Source organism: Fulmarus glacialis, unplaced genomic scaffold (assembly GCF_000690835.1).
Source record: "Fulmarus glacialis isolate BGI_N327 unplaced genomic scaffold, ASM69083v1 scaffold43793, whole genome shotgun sequence".
NCBI lineage: Eukaryota > Metazoa > Chordata > Aves > Procellariiformes > Procellariidae > Fulmarus > Fulmarus glacialis.
The window spans coordinates 72652-84864 of NW_009205752.1; the positions used below are offsets into that span (position 1 = coordinate 72652).

A 12213-nucleotide genomic window follows, 5' to 3' on the forward strand; every position below is an offset into this window, starting at 1 on the left:
ACCCCTGAAGTTTCTAGACCCAGTTATCAAACTGGTAGTCCGTTGTTGTTCTTATCAAGGAGATACAATTCAGATCAAAGATTTCTTTATTTGAAAGACTATCTAATGATGTCCTGAATTCTTAGCTTTAATAAGTTTCGTACTTGATAATAAACCAAATCCACCTCTAAAAGCCTTTTTAATGCATCTACAGAAAACTTCCCAAGTATGCAATTTTCTACAAAAATGACCCTTGCTTAATACTCAGAATGGGCAGAAACAGCTGTAGGACTTCAAAGGGTCCTACATAACATTGTTATAATGCTAGCATTTGCCATGTCATAGACTTCTAAGGAGCTTCTCAGCAGCAGGACTTCCCACAGGGACACAGTATCTACTTCTACAATTGCAAAGGACTGAGGTGTCAGACACTTTATTTTTGGGATGTTAATAATGGTTCTTGCGTCAACTCTTTCTGACCATTTTCACAACTCTGCTGGAGTTCTGCGCACTGAATTTCTTCTCAATCACACCTTGCTTTTCAGAAAAAAGTGTAATCATGTCCCAGTGACCTATTTCTAAATATGCAAAACAAGTTTCCTGTAGCATCAGTGAACTCCAGATACCCGACAGTGTAGTAAAATGTTTACTGGCTTTCATTAGGAATGCTCTGCAATACTCACATGCAACCCCAAATGCAAATAAATGTGCCAACATCTCAATCATACTGATAGACACCCATCTATCACCACCCACCATGTTTTCCATAGCATCCATACTCCTGATGTAGAATATTCACGCTTTACCCTTACGTTTTCTACCGTTTGTCGCTGACCTACATTTACTTGTAAATATTGCTAATCACCTGCCACCTTGCAGCTTCTCTAAGAAACAGGCTGTCACTGATCTGCCTGCTGGAGAAGTGCTGCAGGTGACAGAACTCCCAGATACACAGACCTGTATCTTGTGAGGTGTTGGTCAGAGTGTTGCTGTTGCCAGCAAGCCCTGGCACTGGAAAGCCTCTGGAGGCTACAGACAGCTGTTCAAGATAAACTAAAGACTGCTTTAAGTTGTACTTTAACAGTGTGCAAAGGCTAGGCTTGGTGCTGAATTTAAAATCTCCCTGGCTGTCTTTGTACTGAGTGCCGGTCTTGATCCAGGGATCTGATCTGCGATTGTTCTCGAGGGAGTATTGGTAATTTTTCATTTCACCAGAGCTGTTACATACGGTTTGTCAAGGACTGCTAGAGATAGGACTGCGTTGTTTGTGTGTGTTGTGGAGTTCAATGGCTCTAAGTGGTTTTAGTTACATCTAAACAATTCAAAACAAGATAAATCATTAACTGAGGTCTCACTAAAGGAAGATTCAAGCACATTCTTTCAAGAACAGGACTTGGAGTTTTTGTCCTGCTTCCCATCCAGTAAAAATCTGGTTTCTCCAACAGCTTTTAGGAAGTGCTTTCTTCTTCCCTGACCTACCCTCATGTAAGTCCATTGACTTACTCAATATTCAAGTTGATATAAGGCAGGAAAGAATCAGATGTGCCCATGAAATAACTGTTGGAAAACTGAAAGTGTCATGGCTAAAATAATTAATGACTAATTAGATGTATGAAAACATAAACCAGATTCAATACTAAACCATATGGGCAGAGACCAAAATTGGCATTGATACAGGTAATAGAGTATTTTTAGAAATAACTAATCAATGCACAATGCAGATTCAATGTGGCAATGCCTCAGAGTACTACAGTGGTCTCTGTAAATCAGAAATGATGCTTTTGTCATAATTAACAGTGATTTTCAATGTGGTATTTTTGACTTTTTACAATAAAAGTAGTAGTGCAGAAAATTATACATTATGCTCAGGAGGAAGCAAAAACAGTAATTCAGTTTCAGCATGCTTCCCAGGGTACTATCAGGGTTTATGGATTTTCTATTCACAGGTAAGGATTATTTTAATATAAAGTGAGCATCATGTGTCAAATGTTTGATCCATTTTCTCAGGAGATTTCCCACCATGAGCTCTTCATTCTCCTCAAAGGTGCTGCCCCCCTGATGCACACACATGTTAAAGTTCCTCAAGCATTGCTTTTCATTGATGCCTCTTCTACTTTTGGAACAGGACCGCTGTCTTGTTAAAAGCCATCCTGAAGTCAAATCCTAAATCCAAACCCCCTCATTTCTAACAGAGGAAATGTTCTCTGAGCCTCAGCTACCAACCCATAAAGTGTACTGTCTTCTCCTTGCTGGATCTTCCAGCCATTGCCAACATACCTTCAGTTTCACTTGATCTGTTTTTCATGCAATACCATGACTCAGTGATGGAAATTTCTGGTGACAAACAAAACCAATTGTATAATGCTTAATACACGTCCCTTTGTTCTCCAGTTGTTTTCAAAGTTTACAAGTGCTAGCCCCCAACCTCACAATATTTTTATTCTGCTGTTTTCTTTACAGAAACAGATGTGAGGAAGCAGAATGGAGCTCAAGAGAGGAAAGACCTTCATAAAATCCAGTGTGCAACATGAGAAAGTGCCACCAGTGCACACAGTTCCTATCAACAAAGATGATACGGGGAAAGACAAAAAGGCAGCTCTGGAGGGAAACCAAAGTGTAGCTGAAGTCCAGCTGGCATGTTTAGCCACGCACAAGAACTACAGATTTTCCACCAGAGCAGCGAGGAATGGGGCTGGTGACAACTGCCTGGAAAAATCATCTGGGTCCTCCTACAAACTTGTAAGGAAGAGTAAAACCCATGACTGTGTTACTGAGGCAGACAAAACAGAGCACTGCAGCCCCAGCAGCAGAGTTTGTGAGGAAGGTTTTTCTGGAAAGGGTAAGGGCCGACTTGTCAATAGCATCAGCTTTTCAGGGATGTCCAGCTCCAGCAGTAAGAAAACCCCCAGCCAGTCTGAATGCAGCAGTCAGATGATCGATTACAGGAACTTTGTGCCACAGATGCCTTTTGTACCAGCTGTTGCAAAAACCATTCCCAGGAAGAGGATTTCCCTCAAGAGATCTAAGAAAGGGCTCAGAGATATATTTCATATAAAAAAAAATAAACCAGAGAGCCTCACGTTCCTGGTTGAGAAGGACAAGAATCTGTCCTCTCCAGGCTGCAAGGGTGAGTTGTCTGGGCGTCTTGCAAAGTATCTTTTCAAAACTGGAGAAACATTTGCAGCTGATTGCTTGTCACAAGACTGCTCAGACAGCGAACTGCAGTCTGACTCCTCCTATGACTGCTGCAACACCCTGTGTGAAGATGTCGCCTCGCTGAAGAGCTTTGATTCCCTCACTGGCTGTGGGGAAATCTTTGCTGATGAGAGCTCTGCTCACCTGGAGCTGGAGAACAGCAAAGAAGTTCTCCTGAGACGAAGCAAGCACAAAGACAGCCCCGTAATGGGCTCTTTCCAAGGGGGTGTGGAGCAGCTGGCCTCTCCTGGCCAGAATGAGACCGTTGAATTTGCGAAGTTTTGGGACAACATCAACAAATCAGTGAGGCTACATCAGAGTGCTCTGTTTGATAAGAAGTTACTGAAGATACCTGGTCCTGACATGGAAAAGGCTACAAGCCAGGCTGCTGCATCTGTGACAGAGCCCCAAGTGTCACCTGATAAAGATGGTGACAATTCCAAAGAGAGCTCCACAGAAACAGGAACGCCGAAAAGTGACAACCTGGAGTCCACATCCACAAGTGATGAAGGCTACTATGATTCATTCTCTCCCGGACAAGAGGATGAAATGAAGGAAGCTCAGACACCTGGGGTCCCAGGTAGATTTCCAAGAGACAGCTACAGTGGAGATGCCCTTTATGAGCTCTTCTATGACCCAAACGAAGTCAAAATAAACCCAGTCCTAGATGATGACTTGTGCACATCTGAAAGCATTTCAGAACAAGCCATTGAAATCCCTTTATCCATTTACAGCTTTCATGTTGGAGCTGAGGAGAACATGGCTTCCCAACCAGCTCTAGACATTATCAGCCAGGGTTTTTTCCACAGCACATGGAAAGGCAAAGAATGTTTGCTAAAGCTCTGTGATACCGAGCTTTCACTGACCATGGGGATAATAAACTGGCTGCGAAAACACTCGGGACTCGTTTCCTCCCCTGACTCTCTTCAGAGTCCTCAATCACAGCCAGAAAAGTCTGATGATTCATTGAACCTGCCCAGCCCCAGTCCAGAGCAGAAAGTGAGCACAGAAGCTCAGCAGGAGAAACCAAGCAAGGAAGAATCTAATACATTTAACCTATGTGATGAAAGCAAACATGCAACCCAGACCTCTTCAGTAAACGTTGCTGAAAGAGACCACAGCCTGGACTCTTGCCCTAACACATCTAAACTGGATTTCCAAGGAAAGGAAGGGAGTCACCAGAAGGATTCATCTACAGTGCCTGGGACTGTGGAAACCACCAGAGCATCGAGTTATGCACCACAATCACAGGCTAACGGAGACAATCTGCAGACATCTTCAACTGAGAATGAGAAGGCGACAATTTCAGAAGGATGTGAGACATCCGGAGATAAAAACCCACTGCCAGAAAAGCTGAACAGAGAGAGTGGCTCCCAGAGCTCTGAAAACCCTTCGTTAGATGATAATCATGAAGTAGAATCATGTTACTCCTACAAGACTGCTGTGACCTCACTCCTGGATCCCCTCGAGAGGGAGGACAGAAATAAACCAATGTATCACTCTCTCTCTATTTCCTGTGACAAACCACCACAGCCTCTTACTCTCAGACGCTTCCAGAGCTACATTAGCCCCACAGCAATGGAGAGCAGCACTAACATAGTGCAGCTCTTAGAGCGCTGTGTAACACAAGTGGCATCATTAAAAATCAGCTATGAAAACAAGCACCTGGAAGACAAATGCATCGGGAATGAAATGAACAACATCATTCGTAAGATGTCTCAGTACAAAAACAAGTTATTGTTGCAAAATGAATGCAACTGCATTGCCCAAAATCCAGAATACTCCAGTATTCCTAGCACAAACCAATACAACTATGAGACAAGTTTCCAATCCAGCAGTCTGTATCATTTGAAGCAAAATGGGGAGCAAATTTGCTCTGAAGATCAGAAAAGCAGAGCAAAAATCCTAGATGAGATCACTAGAAGCAAGATAAATTTTGAATATGCCCAGCTAAATAATCAAGCCCTCTCCTATTTAAAAGACTTTACATTTGATCTCAGTCCAAGTGACTCTGCCCCTGCTACAACTCTTAACAGACCAACATTTTTACCTCTCTTTAACTCTGTCTGCTCAGACATACCTGCTACGTTTCCACAAGCTTCATACAGTACCACCGTCTCTCTAGCTGACTCGCTGCAGCCTAAGGAGGCCAAGCAGTGCAGCCCAGGCCCTCCCGTGGAGTTACGCAGAGACCCCCTGCAGGGGCCTGGCTGGAGGGAGCCTGTCCCCTCACCCAGAGGCAGTGACCCCGGACACAGCAGTGTCACAGAGGAACCACCAGTAACAAACCTGCATTGAGAAGGTGAGTGCTTATGGGAAGTCTGAAATTAAATGTGAAATAACATCTGTTCCTTTTTCACAGAGGGACACTTTTGGCAGCGGAGTCATAGAATCATAGAATCATAGAATAGTTTGGGTTGGAAGGGACCTTTAAAGGTCATCTAGTCCAACCCAACTGCCATGGGCAGGGTCATCTTCAACTAGATCAGGTTGCTCAAAGCCCCGTCCAACCTGACCTTGAATGTTTCCAGGTATGGGGCATCTACCACCTCTCTGGGCAACCTGTGCCAGTGTTTCACCACCCTCATTGTAAAAAATTTCTTCCTTATATCTAGTCTAAGTCTACTCTCTTTTAGTTTCCCTCTTGCCCTGTTGCAAGAGGCCCTGCTAAAAAGTTTGTCCCCATTTTACTTATAAGCTCCCTCTAAGTACTGAAAGTCTGCAATAAGGTCTCCCCGAAGCCTTCTCTTCTCCAGGCTGAACAACCCCAACTCTCTCAGCCTTTCTTCATAGGAGAGGTGTTCCATCCTCCTGATCATTTTCATGGCCCTCCTCTGGATCCGCTCCAACAGGTCCATGTCTGTCCTGTGCTGAGGGCTCCAGAGCTGGACGCAGTACTCCAGGTGGGGTCTCTGATATATATATATATGCACATATACACATATGGAGTCTGATACATACTCAGAGTTTCTCAGTTTTCCAGTTTCATTGTTCTTAACCTTCACTTCAGCATGGTAGTTAAGAGTAATCAGAATTTAAATTACACAATTGCCCAAACCAGGGGCCACGTATAGCAGGTATCACATTCATTGAGTCTTACAAGTCCCATGCAAAGGTTCAAGCCCCATCTTCCACCCAGGTGCAGCAGTTTTCACACCAGCTGAGGCAGGAAAAATTTTTCCTTCTCCCACTCCAGAATCTACAACACAGTGGATATAGCTGCCTGGCCACAGACTGCTGGCAGCATTCACCTCAGATTCCTCACTAGCAGGTCATGAAATCCTCTTGCTACATAGTGACAGCATAAAAATTATGCCCTGCTTCCCCTCTGGAGTGATAACTGGATATTAGACAGAGCTCTCTACTGGAGTCCTGATGTGTGAGCTGCTACACAGGGGATCACACAAGAAAGCCAGAGATCTGCAATGTTAAGTCACAGGGCAGACAGACATACCCTGTCCTGCAGTTGCATACATATGGTGTGCCCTCAAGCACAAGGGAAAGCCCACAATACTATGCTGCTGCTGCTAAGTGTAACAAAAGGATGTTCTTCCTTCTCGCAAGCCTGAAGTCTCTCTCCAGCAGGTGCAGTTGGTCTCTGGCCAAACTGCGCTGTGGCAGAGCAAGAGCTGAAGCCAAGGCACGCTCCACGTGCAAGGCTTGACAGGCTTCTCAAGAGAGGGATATAGGGTCTGTGCTGCACCTCAAGCTTTTGAAAATCCTTGAGCGACACTTACGTAGCATAGGGAGATCCAGAATTTGGTCTCTAACATGGGGTAAGAAACACCTCTGCTGTAAAACAGAAAGAGCTGATCAAGTACACAGCCATTGTGCTGGTTCAGATTTGCCTGTCACACAAAGCTTTAGGCCAGAGCAGATACTATCTGTACAGACTGCTCTAACTCTATGCCAGCTGAGAAATCCCCTGTCCTTCAGTTGCTGAGTGGAATCTGTTGTAACAGTATAAAACTTGTGTAAATTCTCTATCATGTGCCCTGCCAAATCTGACAGATTGGCTGGACTCTGCCCAGTCCTGGCACTCTGAGAAGGAGCCTTCGGAGGTGGTGGAAGATGGAGAGGAGGCTGCAGCAAGGGCCAGGATAGAGAATTAAGGAACAGCTCATTATTGAATGGAGGGACCCAGGGAACACAACACTTTTCTGGCTCTTGTTGCTCACAGCAGTGTGACTGCTTTCTGGTCATCTCTAAAGGCTTCCCAAGCAGCACAAATTAAAAAGGACAGTGTTTCTCTCTGCATGAGGCAAAAACACCCTTACATTTTCAAGTCTTGGGAGATTCAGCCACCCGCTTTGCTATGTACATCTTTGTGAAAGTGCCCTTCCCCACTAACAAGTCTCCCATTGCAGGGAGGGATATTTTTCAGGGGTCCACATGAAGTTAAGGGCCAGAGACTGTCAGTCTTCAATGCCCTTTACTAACACATCATCTAGTTATAACCTGTTCATCAGTGAAATAGGTCTTCCTCTAGTGAAAGAAGTGATTTTGTTTTTTTCCATTTTTGTTGCAAACAACGCTGCAAACAATGCTGACTAGCAAGCCACCTTCTTGTGTCACCAGATTTTTGGGCAGAACTTTCCATTCAAGGACACACCATAGTCCTTAGAACTACTTGCCTCTTTTAGATTATTTCTGAAATTAAAAATTCATTACAGGCAACGAAAAGGTTTATGGTCACAGCTAGTATATGTAAGAAACCAGTGCCAGGCACAGCTTTTTAGGGTTAGAACAGCAGATCAATGTATGCATTGGCCTGATATTTTTAGTTTGTTGTGAATATTAATCCACAGGGTACTGCTAAGAATATCCCCGCCTTCGCAGGCTAGGAATGCAAAGAGATTCTAATTTTGAGGAGTCACTTGCTTTCTGGTAGAAACGGAGAACGAGTCATAGCTGCCGTGACTGTCAGAGGTGGTAACAGACTGAATCTTTATACTGTACAAGACATATCGCAAGCAGACATTACTGGACTCGGGGCACTTTCTAGTGCACTGTATCAAATGGCAGCTGCTGTATGCCACCATGTGTCAGCACTGATAACACCTGCAATGTCAGGAATGTGATGCAGTTCACATGCCATCACCTGAGTACCAGAGAGAAGACAATTCAAGTTTCTTCCAAAAGGGATCTGCTGATTTTTGATAGAGGTTTCTCTAACAGTAAAATAAATGTCATTTTAAAATATAGATGGGAATTGCATATTCATAAAGTAACTTTGAGGAATGGTCTCATTTCAAGGAATCATTTCACTACAGGCTTGCTGTTTGTTACAATTTCTTACAGAAAAAGAATTTAGACAATAATTAAAATGGCATTTAACACGATTAAAAGAAATGGCTGTGGTGACAGATATAAACACTGCCTTGTGACTGAGTTTTCCTACCCAGTATCTTCTTGCCTGCCCACATTAACAGATCGCCTACAGATTTGCCAGAAATTTTAATTTTTTTTGAAGGTGATTCAGGATCTTTGCCTTAATCACAGGGGCGATAGTGTAAGAGAGGCAACATACAAACATGGGGTCACCTCTGAATCTATGGAGACAGACATCATCGAGAAACACTCCTACGCTGGACATGACTCTGCAAAGCCCAAGAGCTTATACATGAAGAATGCTCCAAGGTTCACTGTTTTAAAATGCCACACTCAGAAGCTGTGAGAGAAGTGACAGATTCAGAGGCGGCTCCTGCTTTGTCTCTCAGAACGAATACTGCATGAGCAGCTCCAATGCAGCCCCTGCTCCTCCCACAGACTCCCATGCCTGGCCTGGAGGAGCTGGGAAAGAGAAGGTCAACTTTCTTGCCATTCATCATGGGGCATAGGAAAAGCTGATATCAAAAGCCATTAAAATCTCCACATGTCCCAGTACCCACAGTTACAAATGAGGTCATCCTCTTTGCTCCAACTAGCGTGCAGGGTTCCCCTGAGCCATGCCTGGTCTCTGGGGCTTCTCTACTCTGCTGAACACAGACGCACAACTGTGATGAAGAATGGTACAAGAAGTGCCAGTCCCAGCTCCTCTCCCGTTTCTCCCTTCCCTGGCATTTTAGAGAGAAATTGGCAAACGCCTCATATCTGAGCTCACCAGGCAAATGGCATCCTTACATGGGGATATAGAAGGGTTATGTAGAAGGTGGAAATCACCAGTAGGAAGTGCAATGAAAGGCATAATTTTCATTCTTCATTATCGAAAGGCTAGGACTTAGGAAGTGAATGCAGTCCATCCCCTGAATATGCAGAGGATTCCTAGATTTGTATATTTATGAACCATAGAAACCAAGCTGCAGAAGTTTGTGCTTTTCGACCAGATGTTTTCCAGCAGGAAACTCTTCAAGGGAAACTCAACAAGGGAACACTGTCCTAGAGCAGTGAGTTGGGATGTCTTTTCCTGACCGTTAAATTCTCTGGAACTGACCAAACAGACAGACAACACTGCATGTCATAGCAACGGGACACAGGTAGAACAAAGCACTCTCTGCAAAAAACAGCGTTTCAAACCACTGAGCCATTTCTACCACTTAACGTGGTTTGAACTGCGTCTTCCATTAACTGGTAGATGTAGCAGAGCAAAAAAAACCACGTGTGCTCCCAGCAATATGTGCTCACTTCATTCAAATGCTGAACTGCCACATTATGCACCAGTTGAAGCTTTTGGATGTGTTTCAGTGATAGCACTAAAAGGAGCGCATTGCAATAAGCTTGCCCTCAGGTCAGAAAACAATACATAACTGTCAATCAAAGAGGGATTGCCATAATAGATAGGGCAGCTGTAGATAAAAGAAGACGGTATGGCATATGTGATTGTTGTTATCAAGGAACTGAGATTCAGAAGCAGATAAAATACAGCCTAGACACTGCAAATCGACAGAGGAATGTGTATCTGATCCTCACCAACTGAAGGGCTACTCACAGTCTAGGCCATTTCTGTAATGCTTTTTATTCCCTCCTGGTTCAACTTTATTCCCTCCTGGTCCAACTTTATTCCTTCTGTCTTAAATAAGGTTGCATTTCTCCCAGACAGGTATTTCTCTATCTGACAGGCATAGGGAAGGCAGACTGCAGTATTTGGATTTGATAAAAAGGAAAAGCATAATGGAGCCTCATCTGCATATAGGCAATTGTTGGATAAACTATAGTATTATTTCTTGAAATGGCCAGAGAGTTGCCTTAATAGGTGAAAAAATAAAGGCAGAATCCCTCTGCACATGGCAGGGAAAGAATATGGTAACACATTCAAAGCCCGGGGTAAGAAATCCATGTATTTCCATGCTCCCTCCATGGCACAGCAAAGAGGTCCTCTCTCAAGTCTCACATGATGAAATGTAAAAACAATAAAGTGCAGACACAGCCAGCATATTTTCTGCATTGGAAATGCCTCTGCCTCTGAAACATACACCTTTATAATGTGAGTTGCCCAGATCATCTTGCACTGAACCAGATATTGAAATCTCACATGACAGTCCACCAGCCACACGTGCACACACACACAAGCACATACACACACGCCCCTGTTCAGACAAATGCATCACAAAGTACAAATGTACTGTTTGTCACATATGGTACCACAAAAGCAAAAAGCAGGGAGACAGAGGTGACAGGCCACTGCCTCTGCTAATACATCTGAGTGTTAGTCACCATGTGCCCAGATACTTGGGCTAAATGCTAAATTAAACAATTTTCTCCTTCATTAAACACTGTTGCTTGTGGACTTGGCTCTGTCTCACTGTACTGTCTTCATGGGACTTTGTCATCAATGCTTACTCTACCCAAAATCAGAATTCTATCAGGAGGAAGAAATGTTCTTGCCAGCTTATTTGCTAGAGAAAGCTTTTTCAACACATTATCAGCACAGATGATTTCTTAAATGGCAGATGCACTATAATGTTGTTAAATGTGTTTCATTTTAAAACTGAAGAAATTGATTTGCTGCTTTACCCGCTATTGCAGTAGGATGGTTTCCATGGATACAGTCTTATAGGGACTCTATTTTTCCCCTGTTGACAACAGTACAGAAAGCTAAATTCTCATCTTCATTGCACCAGCATAAATTTGAAGCCGGGGGAACAATTCCCAGATTTAAGCCTGAGAGCAGAAGTTGGCTCCCAGTTTCCTTCAGCCTTGAATTTGAGATTTTCAGGAGGATGGCGATGGAGGGAAAAAAGAAAAGGAAAACAGTTTCTGTGGACAGCAGCATGGGCTGAGGGACAGGACATGTGAAACAAACACAGTCCTTTGTGTGAGAAATGGGGAGAAGTAAAGGCGGAATGCAAACAAATTAACTGCTTATTCAGAGGCTTAGTGTCTTGCCTGACACAACTGCAAAAAAATACAAGTTAGGTTTTGGCTATAGAAGTTTGCCTATAGAAGACCTTATAATTATCTGCATGGGATTGGGCCAAATATCACCCCATTTGTTTAAATGAAGGGATGAATCAGTTGTTACCATTCTGAAGAAAACCTGCTTCACTTCCGTATTGCTGTGATGGCCAGGAAGGCATAAGGGTGGGAAGAAGGGGGAAGCGAGAGACTAGTATCCAGATACAGAGCATGCTTCTTCATTCAAACAGGACAGAATCTTGCCCCACCTGGAGTACAGTCATGGAGACACTGAATGCAAAGCAGATCCTCAGCTTGAGAATGCTCTGTACAAATCTGATGGCATTTATACTCACCAGTCAGCAAGTAAAAAAGAGTAGGAGGAAGAGCTTGGTAACCTCAGCTTCTTGGACTTCAAGTGTAAAATCTCTAGTTCTGTTCCCCCCATCAGAACATGCAGAGAAGGGCAGAACCAGAGTCCTCCAAACAACACTGCGTTCTGCTTCTGCCAATGAGCTGCAGTAGGTGCTTGGAAAAGGAGTGTCGGAAACAGGGCAAATGGAGAATTTTGAAACCTGAAATAACCAGCCTCCCATCTTCTGGCAACCAGCACTCTCTCCTCCTGGATGTCTGGGTTTAGCGCTCCCTTTTCCAAACTCACTTAAGCATATGAACTTCAAAGCCTTCTAATTTGTGTTATGAACC

The 12213-nt window shown here is 43.7% G+C and overlaps 1 protein-coding gene across 1 annotated transcript; it reads left to right on the plus strand.

The window, feature by feature from the left end:
- The first annotated feature begins 2460 nt into the window (after window positions 1-2460).
- AMER3 (APC membrane recruitment protein 3) lies at window positions 2461-5458 on the plus strand. The gene is given in 2 exon segments (XM_009575495.1): window positions 2461-5343; window positions 5345-5458. Coding segments are annotated over 2 exon segments (2997 nt in total).
- The last annotated feature ends 6755 nt before the right edge of the window (window positions 5459-12213 follow it).